This window comes from Lemur catta, chromosome 2 (assembly GCF_020740605.2).
Source record: "Lemur catta isolate mLemCat1 chromosome 2, mLemCat1.pri, whole genome shotgun sequence".
NCBI classification, from domain to species: domain Eukaryota; kingdom Metazoa; phylum Chordata; class Mammalia; order Primates; family Lemuridae; genus Lemur; species Lemur catta.
The window spans coordinates 52867410-52887407 of record NC_059129.1 but is presented as its reverse complement, the minus strand read 5'-3'; the positions used below and the strand labels follow the sequence as shown (position 1 = coordinate 52887407).

At 41.0% G+C, this 19998-nt stretch overlaps 1 protein-coding gene across 3 annotated transcripts in view; it reads right to left on the bottom strand.

The window, feature by feature from the left end:
* Positions 1-939: 939 nt before the first annotated feature.
* The window catches only part of SPATS1 (spermatogenesis associated serine rich 1), a 30828-nt gene continuing 11769 nt past the window's right edge, over positions 940-19998 (bottom strand). For 2 of the 3 annotated variants that reach the window (XM_045542079.1, XM_045542077.1), the window contains exons 4-8: positions 19568-19692; positions 18137-18298; positions 8280-8400; positions 7623-7685; positions 1178-1430 (exon numbers count right to left, since the gene is read on the bottom strand). In XM_045542079.1, the coding sequence (XP_045398035.1) occupies positions 1283-1430; positions 7623-7685; positions 8280-8400; positions 18137-18298; positions 19568-19692 (619 nt within the window). In that variant the 3' untranslated portion in view covers positions 1178-1282. Of the gene's footprint in view, positions 1072-1177; positions 1431-7622; positions 7686-8279; positions 8401-18136; positions 18299-19567; positions 19693-19998 lie in introns of those variants that run through there. The other variant, XM_045542078.1, reaches the window with a different exon arrangement.

The following is a 19998-nucleotide window of genomic DNA, read 5'->3' as shown; positions in this document are numbered from 1 at the left end:
GTCACCCTGCTTGGCCGTGTAGGCAGGCATTACTGAAGCAAGGAATGGAACTACAAGGCAGTAGTATTAATTACCTGGTGTAGATCCAGCCTTCATGTTTTTCTGACACGTACCAAGTTAATATTAGATAAAATTCCAAAAAGTATTAATAAATGAGAAGTTTTATCGAAAATAATGCAAGATCACTGCTATGATCTGAATGTTTGTGGCCCCCCCCTCCGCCCCCCCATTCATATGTTGAAACCTAATCCCCAAGGTGATAGTATTAGGAGGTGAGGCCTTTGGGAGGTGATTAGGGCACAGGGGCAAGGCACTCATGAATGGCATTAGTGCCCTTGTAAAAGAGACCCCAGGGCTAGCTCACCCCTTCCACCATATGAGGACACAGAGAGAAGGTGCTGTCTGTGAACCAGAAAGCAGGCCCTCACCAGAGACCGAATCTGCTTGGACTTCATCCTAAGTATGAGAAATAAATTCCTGTTGTTTATAAGCCACTCAGTTTATGTATTTTGTCACAACAGCCTGAATAGACTAAGATACTCATAAAATGTCTGCATTTTACCATGGATTTGAGGGCATCCTTAGAAAACTAAATATAATTGAACCAAACTGAATGTGGACTGTATATTAGTGGTATTGCATCAGTGTTAATTCCCTGAATTTGATATTTATATTGTGGTTGTTACAGAATGCCCTTGACCTTAGGAGATACGTGCTTTGGTATAAAGGGTTACAGTGTCTGCCACTCACTCTCAAATAGTTCAGCAAAATAATAATGTAATAATGTGTGAAAGAGAAAACTTGGAAAAATATTAACAATTGTAGAATCTAGGTGAAGGATGTGCAGGTGTTTGTTGTAAGATTCTTGCAACTTTTCTGTAAGTTTGAAAGTTTTCAAAATGTAAAATTAAAAAAAGCAAAGCACAATGCTTTCTCATGAGAGTCAAACATTTGATTTAGAATAGTCACACTGTCAAAACCCATCAACTGGAAGAGGCTTGCCAGAGTGCAGTCAGTGCATGCTTTATGGGCCTGTTTCTGCTCAGGATTGTCTTGGAAAGTCCAAAGCACCTGTGGATAGAGGAATGGAGTTAAAGGTTGTGCTCCACAACAAGACTAACAGTTCTCAACCAACACACTAGACTCTCGATGCACAGCCATGACATCTGCCCAAGGGACGACCTTGGGGCAGAAGACACATCCGCTCCCGGAGAGGCTTTGCCTGCCCTCCTTTCCACCGTGAAGCCTCTCAAAAGCCTGCTCTTCTGTACTCCTCCAGTTTTTATGCTATTCTTTGAAGTTTCTTTAACCCACCAGAAGGGAATAAGCTGTGTGTTAAGGGCACTGCTGGCTGCCAATCGTCAAGCTCCTCGACTTCTCTTATCTCATTCTTCAAACTGTTGGCCTTCTCCTTCACCCAGAAAGGCAAGCTGTGGGAAGAAGACAACAGCCTGAGTTGGAGTCTGATGCAAAATTTACAAACACCATCCGCGGATAAGGCACTACCTGCTCCAAAAGTAAAAAGACCTCGTTTAGGAGACCGCTTTAAAATGAAATATCATGTTAGTTGTTCACCATTTGCCCTTGCCACAAACCCAGCTCTCTCTCTCTCTCTCTCTCTTTTTTTTTTTTTTTTGGGAGACTGAGTCTCGCTCTGTTGCCCAGACTAGAGTGCCGTGGCATCAGCCTAACTCACAGCAACCTCAAACTCCTGGGCTCAAGCAATCCTCCAGCCTTGGCCTCCCAGAGTGCTAGGATTACAGGTGTGAGCCACCGCGCCCAGCCCCAAATCCAGCTCTCTTTTCGGCTCTTCTCTGCCAGGAGGCTGACCCCTGCAGCTGGCATCGCCTTGGCTCTCCATGCTCCTACCTTTGAGCTGGCCGTGGCTAAGGAGGCACCAACAGGAGTTCAAAAGGTAGGAAGAGAGAGGGTGGGGTATTTTTTTACCTACCTCCTCCCCTCATGCCCTATCTCCCAAGGGACCCCAGTTCTGACAGTGGCTGCATTTGGCAATGCCACAACTTCTGGTGGGCAGCCCTTGTTCCAGGGCTGAAGCTTTCACTGTTCCACAAACCATGATCCCTCTCCTTGCTGCTCAGACCTGGGAGCAGTAGAGCTTCCCACTGCCATGAGCCTCTGGGTGCTTTGCCTTCCCACGTGGGTTCCCCCAACTCTGCCCACACACCTGTAAATAGTCCCTTTCATTAGGTGGTCTTCAGAATCCCAGCTCAGTGCCCTTTCTGTGGTCTGCTGGGGCCTTGGCCAATGCAGACACCCAGGGTCCTCCCAGGTCCACTGAGACGTGAAAGGGCATATGCTGGGCGGCACAGAGTGTGTTCAAAGAGCTAGTAGGAAGTGTGACTCTGGGATGAGTTGGAGCAGGGAGATGGAGAATATTTTTATCTTTTGGAAGCTGGAATTCTTGTACTTTTAGAGAGAAATATACCACGATTGCAAAAATGCCCTGATAAAACTGCTGGGGGTAGGGAAGTCCCTGCAAGAAGGAAGAAGAGGGTTACCACATAGGTAACAGGTGGGAGTCAAGGTTTATCATTTAAAGCTGATGAAGCAAATAGTAGAAGCCCAAGAAAGAAAAGCAGAACTGAGAGCAATATATATAAATATGTTAGTGTAAAGAACCACCAGAGCAAAAACACAAGCATTCCTAAATATCAAAAAGATTTCTTATAATAACTTTTGTTGAAGCAATTAAAGAAAACAGTGAAAGACTTACAGCAAATACACTATAATACACATAATAAAAGTAACAAAACAATATGATAGAACTGAAATCAAATATATCAGTCAAATCAATAAATGCAAATGGCCTTAATTCACCTATCAAAGAAAAATATTTTCAGAAAGCAAAATCTAATTGTATATCTGAAAGACCTAAAAGCAAAGGTGATTCAAAAGAAAAAGCCTGGGCAAAAGTATATTAATGAAATGCAACCAAAATAAAGTAAGAATTGGAATCTTAATATCTGGCTAGGTATAATTTAGGACAAAAAACATTAGATGAGAAAAACAAAGATATTTTTATAATGCTAAAAGACAATTAACAACAAAGATAATTAGAAACACACTAATATCTAGACACTTTAACAAAGCAACTCTCAGTCCAAACTAGGGCAAATGGACAAAAATAACTAAGGAAATACAGAGACTAAATAATACAGCCCACTAAGCATGATGGTGCACACTTGTAATGCTAGCAATTTTGGAAGCTGAGGCGGGAGGCTCACTTGAGGCCAAGAGTTCAAGACCAGCCTAGACAACACAGTGAGACCTCATCACTTAAAAAAAAATTGTTTTTAATTTTTTAAAATTAGCTGGGCACAGTGGCATGCATCTGTAGTCCCAGCTACTTGGGAGGCTTAGGCAGGAAGGCCGCTTGAGCCCAGGAATTTGAGGCTGTAGTGAGCTATGATGACACCACTGCACTCCAGCCGGGCTGCAGCAAGAGGCTCTGTCTCAAAAAAGCAAACAAAATATAACCAATAAAGTCAGTCTTCTGGGTATGTACCTAACTTCGCATCTTGATTAAATAGAATACACTTCCTTTTCAAGTACACATAGAAACATCTCATTAACTAAAGACAACTGCCCTACATTGATTGTAAGATGAATCCTCATTCAAAAGTGTTAAAATGTGTGAAAATAAATTTTAAGTGTCCTAATGTAGATGTATACCATAATACTTTTTCAGTGGAGGACACACTAATTGGAATGGCCTGCTTTCTGTTCTTTGCTGGCAGACTTATCACCTAGGACCCAGATTAAATATCACCTCCTCTACAACACATTCCCAACCTCCCCACGTGTACTTCCTCTACGTGCACATTGTACCATATTCACTTTCAATTGTTTTATGTCGATTCATCTACTGGTCTCTGTCCCTCACTAGACAATGAGCCTTGAAACGAGAATCATATCTTACTCATCTTTGTGACCCCTGCCTCCATTACCTCACCACTTTCCCAGTTCTCCTGTAGGCCAAGTGCATAAATTGTGTTCTATGGATATCTGTGGAGTTGATTAAATAATTCCTGTAGACGTGTTACAAATTATAGGGATCTTCTCAATGAGTGATCTAATCTCCCCTCCCTAATTTTTATTCTAATTCTGGCTCTGTCACTAACTAGTTAGGGAAGACTTGGATAAGTCATATAAGACATCTGTTTATCAGGTTTTGTCCTTACCTTTTCTTTTTTTTTTTTTTTTTGAGACAGGGTCTCACTCTGTCACCCCAGCTAGAGTATAGTGTCATCATCATAGCTCACTGCAACCTCCAACTCCTGGGTTCAAGCAGTCCTCCTGCCTTAGCCTCTCAAGTATTAATAGCTGGGACTATAGGCCTATACCACCACCATGCCTGGCTGATTTTTCTACTTTTCTTGGAAACTGGGTCTTGCTATGTTGCCCAGGCTGGTCTCAAATTCCTGAACTCAAGCAATCCTCCTACCTCAGCCTCTCAAAGTGCTAAGATTATAGATGTCCTTACCTTAAAGTTGGATTGTTGCATTTGCAAAGTTAACATTTTTAAATTTCCAAGCACCAGTGGTACCATTTTTTTTTATTTTTTTATTTCAGCATATCAGGGGTACAAATGTTTAGGTTACATATATTGCCTTTGCCCTGCCTAAGTCAGAGCTTCAAGTGTGTCCATCCCCCAGAGAGTGTGCACTGCACCCATTGGGTGTGAATATACCCATCCCCTCCCACCTTTTCCCCCACAATTAGTACAATATTTAAAGACATGAATAAATTTAATGAGAGTAACACAATTGTACAAAACTGATTCACAAAATAACTTGGGAAAGAAAAAAACCTACAATTTTTATTCAAAGGAACAAGGAGTCTTGTTTCCAGCCATAACGAAGTAGCAGGGATCATATTTACTCTCCTGATTTAAACAGCTATAAAACTGGACAAAATGTATGAAGCATCTGCTTTCACATATGAGACAACAGACAGCACAGGACTGTGATCCTGGAGAAAAGGAAAACAAAGCAGGAGAGCCCTATGATCACCCAGATTTTGCCTGGAGGCACATTTGAGAGCACATAATAGGGATGGGTAATCCCAAGCACAGCACAGTGTTCTCTCTGAGTTTGAGGAGCCAAGATCAGAGTTCAGAAAGTCTTAGATGTCTGGAAGCTGGAAGACAGAGTTCTGCAGAAGGAACTATACAAAAAATGAGCTTCAGAGATTTGCATAGGACTCCCTTTGAGTCTTAGCTAAATATTAAGGCATAAATGTGTAGGATGGAACTCCACAAGATTGGACAACAGAGTGACCGGGAAACCATGAACTGAATGGTTCCAAGGACTCACAAAGGTCTAAAAATCATCTGAGTTCCAACCAACTAAAGTGAAGCCTCTTCATTGATCAATCAAGACATAGTAAAGACCCTAAAAGGGCCATACCTCACTTAGTAGTGGGGTTAAACTACCCCTAAAGTAAAGGCTGCTTTAGACATGACCTAACAAAGCTTGAAAACAAGGCTCAAAAGGATCAAACCAAATTGCAAGTGACTTAACTGCCTGCTAGAACAAAGCCTGGCACTCTTCAAAAGAATAGAACAAAATCCAGACACTCAACAACATAAAATTATAATTTCCAGTATCCAAACAAAAATTATTAGACATGCCAAGAAGCAGAAAAATGTGATCCAGACCAGGAGAAAAATCAGTCAGTGGAAACACCCAGAAATGACAAAGATCATAGAGTTAGAAAACAAAAATGTTAATATAATTATTAATATTAATATTATGACTATATTCAAGTATTTAAGGAAAACATGAAAATAGCAAGGAAAGAAATAAAAGGTAAAAAAAGAATCAGGGTGAGTGCAGTGGCTCACACCTGTAATCCTGGCACTCTCAGGAGGCTGAGGCAGGAGGATCACTTGAGGTCAGGAGTTCAAGACTTGCCTGAGCAAGAGTGAGACCCCATCTCTACCAAATTTAGAAAAAAATTAGCCAGGCATGGTGGCACCCACCTGTGGTCTCAGCTACTCAGGTGACTGAGACAGAAGGATCGCTTGAGCCCAGGAGTTGGAGGTTACAGTGAGCTATGATGACACCACTGCACTCTAGCTCAGGCAACAGAGTGAGACTCTTGTCTCAAAACAAAAAAATTCAAATTGAATTTCTAATGATTAAAAATACAATAGTCACTAGATGGGATTAACAGCAAATTAGACATTGCAGAAGAAAATAGTGAATCTAGGAAACAATAAATGGTAAATCTAGCACCAGAAACTGAAACCGGAGCCTTTGTCTCTCCTGCCATGACTAACTGGTTAGTGGACTTTTTCATTAGGGTTACTGTCCCCTAAGGAAAGCACCCAAGTCTCCCAATTCTCTTATTGGCCACAGCACAAAAGGATATGCTGATATACAATGTTTTGTACTTCTTTAAAAAAATTTTACCTTTTTTTTTTTTTTAAGGAAAACCAGACTTATTGGTATTCTATGACTTATACATGTAAAAACATATTTGCAGCTGGGCGCAGTGGCTCACGCCTGTAATCCTAGCACTCTGGGAGGCCCAGCAGGAGGATTGTTTGAGCTCAGGAGTTTGAGACCAGCCTGAGCAAGAGTGAGATCCTGTCTCTACTAAAAATAGAAAGAAATTATATGGACAGCTAAAAATATATATAGAGAGAAAAATTAGCCGGGCATGGTGGCGCATGTCTGTAGTCCCAGCTACTTGGGAGGCTGAGGCAGTAGGATTGCTTGAGCCCAGGAGTTTGAGGTTGCTGTGAGCTAGGCTGACGCCACGGCACTCTAGCCTGGGCAACAGAGTGAGACTCTGTCTCAAAAAAACAAAAAATATTTGCATATGAAAGGCAATGTACAAAAACTAAAATAGTTGGGTAGGGTGATGGAGTTTAGGCAATTGCTATTATTTTGAATATTCTACAGTAGTGTTTATAAAAAATGTATAGTACAGATATGAGAAGCCCCAATTGTGTGTCATAAGGTTTCAAGTTTGGAATAAAAGGCTTTTATTCTCACTGAGCTCCAGGGTGGATCAGACTTGGGGACACTTTCCCACTCTATCCATACTTATATGAGACTGTTTTGTATTAGAAAGTAAAAGAAAATAAAAATGTATCTTTGTAGGTCAGAAACCCACTTAGGGTAAATAAGTAAGGTTCAGAATGGAGCCGAGAAATAGTATGAAATTAGAGGAATGATACCTCCCTCAAATACAGGAGCGCTCTGTTGGCTTTCTCTCTGACTCTTGAAGCTAACCATTCTCCCTGGTTTCAATCATTTAAGTATGTGTCTTTGTTTTTCAACAAACTTATGTTCTGGAAAGCCATGACCCTGTCTTTTTGCTCTGTGTAAACTCTCCTATAGTGCATACCTAGCATAATACATGGCATCTGGTAGTTCGTCATTCACATCTGTTGATATGTGACCATCCCAACTGCCGACTTCACAGACGCTTGACTCCAAATACCCACCTTACATACTGTCCCGCCTTCCTGCAGGGATTCAAAAGGGTCCCATGTGTTGGTTGTCTATGGGCTCCTCCACAGGAGGAAATAATAAATAATTGATATTTCATGAAGATGGGATAATATAAAACACACTAAGAGAACTCACTTGGGAATTTGTGGAAGAGGCTCAAGTGGAATAAATGTATCGAATTTCTTTTCATAAGGCACTCTGAAAAACAGAAAAGGCAAGAATAAAATTGGGATGGCATCTAGAACAGAGATCAATACATCGTTGTGTTCAATAGAATATCTTATTTTCTTGTTTTAATTTTCAAGTATGGGCTTCAAACCCATAAGGACCATAATTTTTATTACTTTTTATCATTTTTAATTAACATCACTATATCCCACATGGTTAATTTTTTGAATCATATTTTAAATGTAATACACCAACTATTTTTCCTTTAATTTAATGACCCTCCTATTCTTCTCAAGCACTTTAGTCTAACTGTAGCTCCAAGTTTAGATCAAGCCATATAGTAGTCACTAATCAACTATCTGATTTGGTATGAAAATTCAAACTTGTGGAAATAGAAATAGGAACAAAATTAACAACCACTCTTTTGCAGTCAAGATTCTGCATATAATTTCAATTATACACATGCATATGTGCATATACTAATTAAAGATGAGCTTTTTAAGAATTTTCATCCAATCATGTCTTCTTGTGGTCTACTCCTTTTAAAATATAATTTATATGTTATAGAAAGAGACATAATTCCTTTAAAGTAACTAAGTAACTCTAGGATTAACATACACTTACACTGAAAAATTCACTGGTGGGAGGGTTGCTCCTGCTTTGTAGAAGCCTTTACTCTGCTCTGGGTGCATGTATGGATTATCCCCTGGAGTTAACTTTGGGATTCCATTCCTGGGATCAATATCTGTGGAAAATGTTTAAAACAAAATCATACAGTGGGCTGAAGATGATCCACAGATTTGTTGTATCAACATGACGATGGAAATAGGACATTTTAGTGTTTTATTATGAGTCCCATAGAGATTTTTTAAAATTCCGTTGTGATTATCTTGCCTTTCGGTGATGAACATAAAAGTATGAGTCTACGTTTGGGACATTTTCCAAAAGGTGTTGTTATGATTACCTGGCCCTGGGAAAGAATTATCAGGTTCAGATGGAGTGTTTTGGTTTAAAATGTGTAGTAAACCAGAGGTATCTTTGCAACAATCCAAGGATCTTTTCATTCCTGAGCATTAGTGCACTTGAGTCCCTGAGTCCTAGAAAGCTCAAGAAGCAAGCACACTTGGGGCTCTGCCTCTCTGGCTGGGTCCCAGGAGGAAATCAGCTAGTGAGTACACTGTTCCCCCTTCTGCTTCAAGGACTGGGGCTGTGAAGCACGGCAGGTGGCTTCTTGGTGACAAGAAATTCCACCGCTGCTACGCACACTCTGCTTACTCAGCTGAGGCTCTGACACCAAGCTCAGCCCCTTCTAAAGCCCTGGGAACAAGAAACTAATCACGGGAGCAGGAGAGGAGTCAGCCTGGTACTGGATAGTTATTTAACCTGCACACCTGATACCAGATACATCTCCTAAGAGAACAAGCCTGGACTGAGGGCTCAGAAGCAGAGGTACCTGGCTGGAAGCACAGACTCCTTCTTTGTCACACTCCCAGTGAACAGGCCTCTCCTCCCTCCCTTCCTCCCTCTCTCTCTCCCTCTCTCTCTTATATTATTTAACTCAACTGTACCCACAAGATGCAAGCTAAAGGAAAACCTGGAGAAGATTTTTTTTTTAACAACTGGTAATCAATTTATTAAAACAGTTGACTTAAGCATCTGCAATGGCGACTTCAACCTCAACTCCTGGCTCAATACTGATACAAATAATCTGCTTAACAATCTCAGAGGGACTGTGCAAGTCAATAAGTCGCCTGTAGATTCTCATGTGGAAGTGAGAACCTTCTAACTAAGGTTAGAAGGCTGCACCTGCCACCAAGTCTTCCTCAAAAAACCTAAGGAAGATTTCTGATAAGCTGTATCCTACCTACCCAAATTCCTCTAGCTAACTGGGAAAAGCCATCTGCACCATGGATGGGAGTTTTGAGTTATGAGAGTATTTAATTCTTTACCTTTCTCTTTCCAAAGTCTTTTCATCAGCTAAGAGTTTGTATTAAACTTTTCATTAACTGTTACATGTACTGAAATAGCATCAACTACACTCACACATTTGAGTGCCTGCTGGCATGTGGTGCTGAGGATTCAAAGCAGGGACAGTTGAGTGACCATATCTTTTGAATCCCAAACCAGGGAACTTATAAGTAAGAGTTAGGTGACAGCAAGAGGTGAGGAGAAGGGTTTGGACTTTGGAGTCAGTACACTTGAGTTCAAATTCAATTCTGCAATTTCTAGTTCTGTGCCCTTGATGTATTTATGTAACCTCCCTAAGCCTCAGTAACCTCATTTATAAACCTTTATTTCCAATGGCTACTTTGCAGAGTTACCATGTGTACTAATGAGATTGGAGGCCAAGGTGGCAGACTAGACACAGCCTGCACAACGCAGCTCTCACGGAGAGTCCTGAAAATGGTGAAGAGACACCCAACTCTGATGGATCATGAGAGTGAGAGCACTGGGAATTCACAGAGAGGAGGCGGGAGTGAAGTAGGAGCTGGTCAGCAAGACCAGTGGTAATTAGCGAAGGTGCCCACACATGGGAAAGGGAAAGAGAAAAAAAAAATCCCGGACTCCACGATTCCCCTGAGGATATTGCAACCAGAGCAGTGGGAGGGCCCCTCCACGGCAGCAGGCCTGGGGCTGAGACAGAGAGGTGACTGCAGGCCATGCAGCTGCAGCTCCAGGGAGAAGGGGAGGCTGACTTGCAGGGCCTGGGCGTTGTGGCTGGTGCCATTGTAACATCCCAACCCCAGAACTTACTTTTGCCCAGGGGCCAGATCTGTGACTGCATCCTCCCCCTTGCCCCTTCCAAGCGGGGAGAGAGCGGGAAATCGCAGTGCTCAAGAGCGCCCCATGGGCAGATAGCATGCACCCCTGCCACTGTCAATGCCCCCAGGGGTGAGAGGAGCTGGAGACCAAGGGCCTGGCACCTCCTGCTGTGGCCTGGGTAATCCTGCTCAACTGCACTTCCTGCAGGACCAGGTAGAGCTCGCGCCCATGGCCCTCAGTGCTCACTGCCCACTGCCAGGACAGTTGGACCAAGGCTTCCTCTGCCACTGCTTGAAAGGCCCCAAGCAGGATGAAAGCCAGCACAGCCATGGCTTTTGGATCTGGGCAGTTTACACACCACATACTGCACCATCCTGCACAGGCACCACCTGAGCACCCTGCCTACCCCAGCCCATGCACCATGAGTGACCCTGGACCTGCTCCTTCCCAAGGAGGTGCCCTGCCCCTCTTTGTGAAGGGTCCACACCACCCCCTGTAGTGAGCTATGAGCCACTCCACCTCATTCCCGGTAGGTCTGCGGGCTGCTACTCCCTGAGCAGCTGCTATGCCCTGCATAGCACCCTATGAGGACCTAACCTAGCCCATAGCACCTTGGCTGCCCAGGCCTCACACATGCATGCCATGACCAGTGAACCTCCTCCATCCCACATGCCCCGTCCTGCCAGCCAGTTCCACCTCGTGTGCACAGCTGGCACCAGAGGCCAGGCTTGCCACAGCTGCCAGGTGACAACCACAGGGGAGACCCAGCAGTGCATCAGCATTAAAGGCTCACAGTGTAGCCACTCCTCTCCTGCCTGGTCAAGCTTCCAGAGTAGGACCCAAGCATGCCATACAGGGACCCATCCCTACCTTCACCTAGCAACAGAGGTCTCAGCAGAGAGCAGGCATACCATATCTGCTATCTGTTTTGAGCTGAGAGAAGTGGCTCCAGATAAGAAGGCACCAGCATAAAAACTCTAGCGACATGAAAAAACAGGCTGTCTCAACACCCCCAAAGGATCACAATAGCTCTCCAGTAATGAACTCCAACCAAAAGGAAATTGTTGAAATGACAGATACGGAATTCAGATTATGGATGGCAAGTAAGATAAATGCAATTAGGGAGATGGTAGGAAACCACCTCAAAGAAATAAAAAAAATAATTCAGGACATGAATGAAAAATTCACTAAAGAGATAGCTAACTTAGAAAAGAGATAAAGAAATGAAAGAGTCATTTAGGGTATTCCAGAATACATCAGAAAGCTTTGACAACAGACTAGACCAAGCAGAAGAAAGAATTTCAGAGCTTGAAGACAAGGATTTTGAAGTATGCTAGTTAGTAAATAATACAGAAAAAAAAAAGAACAAAGAAGAATGAATAATCACTGAGAAAAATATGGGATTATGTATAGCAAACTGATACAAAAATTATAGGTATCCCTGAGGGAGAAGAAGAAAAGACAATAAGCATGGAAAACCTATTTGAGAGAATAATACAGGAAAATTTCCCTGATATCGCTAGAGGTTTAGATATTGAGATACAAGATCATCATCAAACACCTGGAAGATTCATAGCAAATAGGACGTCACCAGGACATACAATCATCAGCCTGACCAAAGTCAAAGTGAAAGAGAAAATCCTAAAAGCTGCAAGATGAAAGCAACAAGTTACTTACAAAGAAAAACCCATCAGACTAATAGCAGACCTCTCAGCAGACACCTTTCAAGCTAGATGGGATTGAGGTCCTGTTTTTAGTCTTCTTAAACAGAATAACTGCCAGCCAAGAATATTGTATCCTGAAAAGCTAAGTTTCATAAATCAAGGAAAAATAAAGTCTTTCCCAGATTATTAAACACTAAGGGAATTTGTCACCACTAGACCTTCCCTATAGGAAATGCTTTAAAGTGCTCTATACATGGAAAAGAACAATCAATACCCACCAATATGAAATCATCCAAAACTTAAAGCTCACAACCCTTATAAGGCAATAAAACAGTGGAGAAAACAAAGTAGGTACCATTCAATATGATGAACAAAACAATATCCCACATTTCAATACTAATATTGAACATAAACAGTCTCAATGCTCCTTTAAAAAGATAGACTGGCTGAATGGATGAGAAAACACACCCCAAGTATCTGCTGTCTCCAAGAAATGCATCTAACTTGCAAGGATACTCATAGAGTCAAGGTAAAGGGATGGAAAAAAATATTCCAAAAAGCAAGCAGGAGTAGTTATTTTCATATCAGAGAAAATAGACTTTAAATTAACAATGGTTAAAAAAGAGAAAGATAGTCATTATATGATAATAAAGGGAGCAATCCAGCAAGAAGATATAACAATCCTAAATATATATGAACCTAACACAGGAGCTCCCAGATTCAAAAATAAAATACTACTACATCTAATCAAAGAAATAAAAAAGCAACACCATAATTGCTCTTCATCACTCAACTGATGGAACTGAACAGATCATAGAGGCAGAAGATCAACAAAGAAACACTGGACTTAAAAAGGACTCCAGAACAAATGGACCTAACAGACACCTACAGAACAATTCTACCCCAAAACTGAAGAATATACATTCTTCTTATCAGCATATGAGACATTTTTCAAGATAGATCGTAAGTTAGCCCACAAAACAAGTCTCAGAAAATTCAGAAAAATCAAAATCATTCCATGTATCTTCTCATATCCCAGTGGAATAAAACTATAAATCAACTCCAAGAGGAACTTTCAAATCTACACAAAGTCATGAAAATTAAACAACCAGCAATCCTTGGGTCAATGATGAAATTAAGATGGATATTAAAAGATTCTGAACAATCATGACACAAGAATCCAAAAATCTATAGAATATAGCAAAAGCAGTTTTAAGAGGGAAATTCATAGCCTTAAATGCTTACAAAAAAGACAGAAAGATCACAAATTAACAACCTAATGTCATGCCTCATGGAACTAGAGAAGGAAGAACAAACCAAAACCAAAGCTAGCAAAAGAAAAGAAATAACAAAGCTCAGGGAGGAACTAAAGGAAATGGAAACAAAAAAAATACAAAAGATCAATGAAACAAAAAGTTGGTTCTTTGAAAAGATAAACAAAATTGATAGACTTCTAGCTAGATTAGCCAGGAATAGAAGACAAAGGACCCAAATATGCTCAATCAGAAATGAAAAAGGAAGCATTATAACTGATACCACAGAAATACAAGTTATCATGAGTACTAAATGAGAATGATCTGAGCAAATAACTGGCATTCAGGAAATGGTAGCATAAGTTACCGTAATATCTGCAGAGAAAGAATTTTTTTAAAAAATAAATGGTAGCAGTTGTTATTATTATTTGAAATCAGGGTGGGACTAACACCCCCTCATCCCAATTATTTTTTGATCTGAAAAATACAATTGCTATATAGCTAAGGTATGAACCTCTCCCTAGGGAATCTTACCTACTTGGGGAGACAAGAAGACAAGATATGTAAATAAGGAGATAATACTATAAGGCAGTAAATGCCATACACTATAGAACAGTGGTTCTATAATTTTAGTACACCTGAAAATTACCTAGGAAGCTTGTTAAAAATGCAGCAACCCAAGAAATTCTGTTTCAGAAGATCTGGAGTGGTTCCCAGAACAAGCATTTTTTTTTATAAACTCTCTAGTTGATTATGATGCAGGTGGTCTAAGGACAACACTTAGAAATATACTATCATAGCTGGGCCTATAATAGTAATAGTACATATTACTATTACTATATTATAGACTCATGCCTGTAATCTTAGCACTCTGGGAAGCCAAGGTAGGAGGCTAGCTTGAGCTCAGGAGTTTGAGACCAACCTGAGCAAGAGCGAGACCCTGTCTCTACTAAACATGGAAAAATTACCTAGGTGTCATGGTACATGCCTGTAGTCCCAGCTACTTGGGAGGCTGAGGCAGGAGGATCACTTAAGCCCAGGAGTTTGAGGTTGCTGTGAGCTACAGTGACGCCACTGCATTCTACCTGGGGTGACAGAGCAAGACTCTGTCTCAAAACAAACAAATAAACAAACAAAAAAGATATATACTATTGTAAAAGATATCACAAAAATAACAAGGAAGTAGAAAAATAACCAGTGGCATGTCACTTACTTTCAGGGAAGATGTCCCAAACAACACTTCTGAGATAATATGTTTGTCGAAGCTATTAGTCATAATGTTGGACCTTGGTATAATTTCTGAGCATTCCACAAAAAAAACAGTATCAGTTCAAAGGGCTGGCCACTATGTATCAATAGCTGATAGACTCATACTGCTTCATGATCAGTTCTAATGCTTGTTTATGCCTTTAGAAAGACCATCCAATCTCCTGGATGTAAAGATGTTCAGGAGGTAGAAAATGGGACATACACATTAAATGACAAATAACCAGACCAGGTGCAGTGGCTCACACCTGTAATCCCAGCACTTTGGGAGGCTGAGGTAGGAGGATGGCTTGAGCCCAGGTGTCAAAGACCAGCCTGGGCAACACAATGACACTACATCTCTATAAAGATTTTTTTTGAAAAAAAAATGGTGGTGCATGCTGTAGTCCTAGTTGCTACTCAGGAGGATCACCTGAGCCCAGGAGTTGCAGGCTGCCATGAGCAATGATTGTGCCACTGCACTCCATCCTAGGTACAGAGTGAGACCATGTCTCAAAAAAAAAAAAAAAGACAAATAACCATACAGAGGAGCAAACTGTTCACCAAATAACTTATTCTGCCTCACATTTCTGTGCCCCAACGCACTTAGGTAGAGCCATGTTCTGACCAATGGGCTGAGAGGAGATAGGATATGTGCCACTTTCAAGAAGAGGCATTTAAGGAGCCAATGTGTGACCTTCCAGCACTTTCTCTTTCCCCTGCTATGGCAACCTTAGAAGCCACAGGATGAGATGGAAAAGTCACAAGGTAAAGGAAGAAAGGATCCTTGGAGGGGAGCTGCTCTGGAGAGCTGCTGGATCCACAGTGGACTTTACAAGAGAAAGAAGCAAACTGTAATGGTTAAGCTGCTGAGATTTCAGGGATTCTTTGTTACTGCAGCAGAATGTGTCCTATTCTGACTAATGCAATATGCTATACTGTAGGAAGAGCTACACAATGGAAAAATTATATTTTAGGCCTATGTCCCTACAGCCTATAACCATAGACAGCATGTTCTTTTTTTCTCTGGCAGCAATTAGGCCTTTAGGGAACTCCACCAATGGCCTGGTGATTGTGGCTGATGGATGAGAGTCAATCATTATTTAAACATATTTTGATTGATTTTTTTCTATAATAAATGTGTTGCATCCCAGTTCAAAATGACAACTCCTGGCAGTCCCTGATCCTGCCTCTTCATCTCATCCAAGAAATGATAAGGGAGGAGAGAATGTCACAAAAAAAGACGTGTCCTGTGTCAAGCTTAACAGTACCAAGTGCTGCAGTGAGATCCAGGCAGAGCAGATGGAAAAAGACCATTGCATGTGATGTTTAAAGAAGTCATTGTACAACATCACCTAAGAAGTAATCATACTAAAATGAATCAAGCCTGTAGATCCAGCCACCAGTTTACAGAAAAGATGTAGGAAAGAGGAACCTGTTAAATGGTACCAAGGGATGTAATCAGCAAAATCCTGATTGTGGTAAACACTACAGGACAAATGACCTAGTTTTTTTTCCCCAAATTAATTGTAAGAGAAAAGGAGGCAGGGACCTATATGTTAAAAGACTTAAGAGACATACCAACAAATTTCAATGTCTGGGCTTTTTTTTTTTTTTTTTTTTTTGAGACGGAGTCTCACTCTGTTGCCCTGGCTAGAGTGCCGTAGCGTCAGCCTAGCTCACAGCAACTTCAAACTCCTGGGCTCAAGGGATCTTTCTGCCTCAGCATACCCAGTAGCTGGGACTACAGGCATGTGCCACCATGCTCGGCTAATTTTTTCTATATATTTTTAGTTGTGCGGTTAATTTCTTTCCTTTTTTTTTAGTAGAGACGGGGGTCTCGCTGTTGCTCAGGCTGGGAATGTGTGGGCTTAATTGGATCCTGATTTAAACAAATTAATACTCTTAAATTATGGCATTTATGAGGCAATTGGATACTTGAACACTGAATGTTTGATGATATTAAGAAGTTATTGTTAATTTTTAAGATATGATATTGTGATATGGAATTGTAGTTATGTTAATAAAAATAATCCTTATCTATTGGAGGTACATGACATATTTACAGATGAAATTATATGGTGCCTGGAATTTGCTTTAAAATAATCCCTGGGGGAGGGGTAAAGACGATACAAGACTAGCCACATGTTGATAATTATTGAAGCTAAGTGGATGAGTCCCTTGGGTGTCATTATGCTATTCCCTCTACTTTGGCACATGTTTGAAAATTTACCTAATAAAAAGTTTTTCACTTTAAAAAATGTAAAATAGGGGTTACCTCTGGAGTGGGAGGAAGAAAGATGTAGTATTCAGGGAAAGGCATATCGGAGGCTTCAAATGTAAAGATGGTATTCTATTTCTTAAATGGGGTAAGAAGCACACAAGTATTTGTGGTATTTTATTCTGTATATTCAACAAATATTTCATAAATATACCTTTGCATTTACTCGGTATTTATAAAACCACAAAGGAAGGAAGGGAGGGAGGGAGGAAAGAAGGAAAGAAGGGAGAGAGAGAGAGGGATGAAGGAAGGAAGGAAGGAAGAGAGGAAGGGAGGAAGGAAGGAAGGGAAGGAGGGAGGGAGGGAAGGAGGAGGAGGGAAGATTGGAATAGAAAGGTATAATAAACACAAAATTCAGCAAAAGATTTACTTTTGAGTTAGGAGGAGAGTAATGGGTGAGGGTTATGTTAATGCCATTTACTTGTGATACGTACTAGCAGCTCAGGAATGCAGGGCACAGGACTCCTCAAAGACCCCCATAGCAGTGACCACTCTCCCAGCTCCTCTAGAATGGCTTTTCATGTATTCTCCATCCAAATAAATAACAACTTCTATTCTCAAAACTATTTGTCTCTGCTATGAGTTTAAAACTCAAAAATGGAACGTTCTACTTGTTCCTCTTTGTAGTCCTGCCACAGCAATCCTATTCATCGCTGAAGCAATTGCCTCCTACACAGATATTTCCACAGAAGAGCATGCCATAAATGGTCCATCAGTACTCAGCAACTTTTTAGGGCCTTTCAATAAATCTATTCTGGGTAGGTTCGGGCAGAGAACTCACCAACCTACAAACCAAAGGGAAAGACAGATAGACATATATTCATCTCAATAGCCTTTAATTAAATAAGCTATAAAATAACAACACGCACTTCAGGATAAGGTTTGTGGGATGTTTTCCTTGTGGAGAATATAAAATACAATTTAAATGCATATGCCAGGCAGCATCTAATTGAAACAGAAATTATTTTCCTCAGACTTCAATAAGGGTTTCTATTAATAAGTATCTGAGAAAACTTATCTGATGACTTAAATGTCACATTAGCATTTTATGAAATTCAGAGAAAAATGAAAATGTGGATCAACATATGTTGTGAGTTCTTTGCCAAAACTTGTAGCATGGCAACTGTCCCCTTCACTTGCCTATCTTCCTGGCTGCTCTAGGTGACATGGTGACTTCGCACGGCTGCCCCCAGCTACAGCACACGGGACCTGCAGAATCACGACTCAAGGGTTTTTCAGACATTGCACAGTCAAGGCCCAGGAGGAAAACATTACCGTATTTCTTTCTCCCCAAGCTCTTGTCCACCGTACTCTCTGACAGAGACCTCCTGTTGCCGAGGAAGATCCCATTAAAGAAGCACTGCTTTCCAATATGGTAGGTGTGGATACTGCTGCTAAACCTCGGGTAAAACGTCCACTCCGGACGCTGCCCATCTTCTGCAAGGCATGAGAAATTCTTCCATTAGTGCCACTCCCAGACTCATAATGCAATTGGATGACAAAAAGCTGTAAAAACTCCCCAGGCGCTATTTGGCTGTACCATGTTTAATCAACCTGTATAATTTCTTGGTTCTACATCGGGACAGTGTCAACCTCTGTGGGTCTAGGCACAAAAGGAAGAGAAGTCGGGGGAAAGGCACCTAAGAGGCTGCATTTTTCCGCCTCTTTAATCTCTCCTTCAAAAATAAAGCCCATTTTATGTTTGGAAGTTATGTATGGGTTGGGAAGCTCAGAGACAGTCTTGCAAACATCTATGATCCAACCTTCACTCTGATAACTGTGTAGAAAAAATAGAATGCCCATCAACCAGGGAATGGCTAGCCACCAATGGCATCTCAAGTAGATGGAACACAGTGTCAGCTGCAACAATAGCACGTACATGTGCTACAGTGACACCGGGAAATGTACACACATGGTAACATCAGATGAGAAAAGCTGCTGTCAGACCTCAGGCTAGTTACTGGACCTCTTAGTTCCTCTGTTTCATCATTTGATACTTGTCCTCTAAGATTGTTAATGGTGATTTTAAACAATAAAAGATCCCCTGGCAGCTCTAGGATTGCTTGAGAAGCATTTGGGCTCTGGGGTAGCCAAGAAAGAACACAAGCTTTGGAGGCAGGCAAGTTTGGGTTCTAATCACATTATTGCTCTGCTTCCTGGCTATGTGGTTGTATGGGTGACTGAATCTCTCCAAGCCTCAGTTTCCTTCTCTGTAAAATGGGTAGGTCTGTATTAGCCAGATAGATCTATATGTATTGACACAGAAGAAGTCCATGATCTATTTACTGCTGATTGAAAACAGTCTGTATACGAAGACCCATCTATTTTATATTGGTATATATATACATGTGTATATAGATACACATACATAACATTTCAAAACTCTGGAAAAATATATATCAACTCTTCACAGCTATAGAGCAGAATAGGGATATTGTTGGAGAATATTGAGGAATGGGTTTTATATTCTATATACTTCTATATTATTTTAATATTTTGCTGCAGTATTTTAACAGGTTTTATATAAAGGCATTTCATTTTTGACAAACATAACAAGAGCTCCCCTGCAGAGTTGCTGGGAGAAGTAGAGATAAAGCATGTCAAATGCCTGGCACTTGGGGGTCTTCAGTGACTGTGGCCACAGTGTGGCAGACTTCTGAAATGGCCCTGGGCACAGAGGCAGGTGGAGGAGAATCTATGACTTACTTGTCTGCAACCTAAGCAGGCTGAATTCCTTGGGATATTTATCCTTTTGGACTTCAGGCAATGAGGTTTCAGAGGAGAGATCAGAATGTGAGGAGGAGGATTTCTGATCCAAATCTGCAGCAGTGCTGGAAAGAAAAGAAGAATTAGATTTTCCCACATGCTTAAACCGGTAGTTAGAAACTAATCTTACATATCTTATGTTAGAATTGCTCTCTCTCATGAGAACTGGGACTACTCCCCTATGAAAGTCCCTGAGCATATCATTTATTTTTCCACAATTTGAGGGGATTGAAATACATTTTTAAAAATACATGTTTAAAAACAACTTGGTGGTTCAAAAAGTTGAACATACAATTACCATATAGACCCAGCAATTCTACTCTGAGGTATATACCCAAAAGAATTGAAAACAGAGGTTCAAAGAGATATTT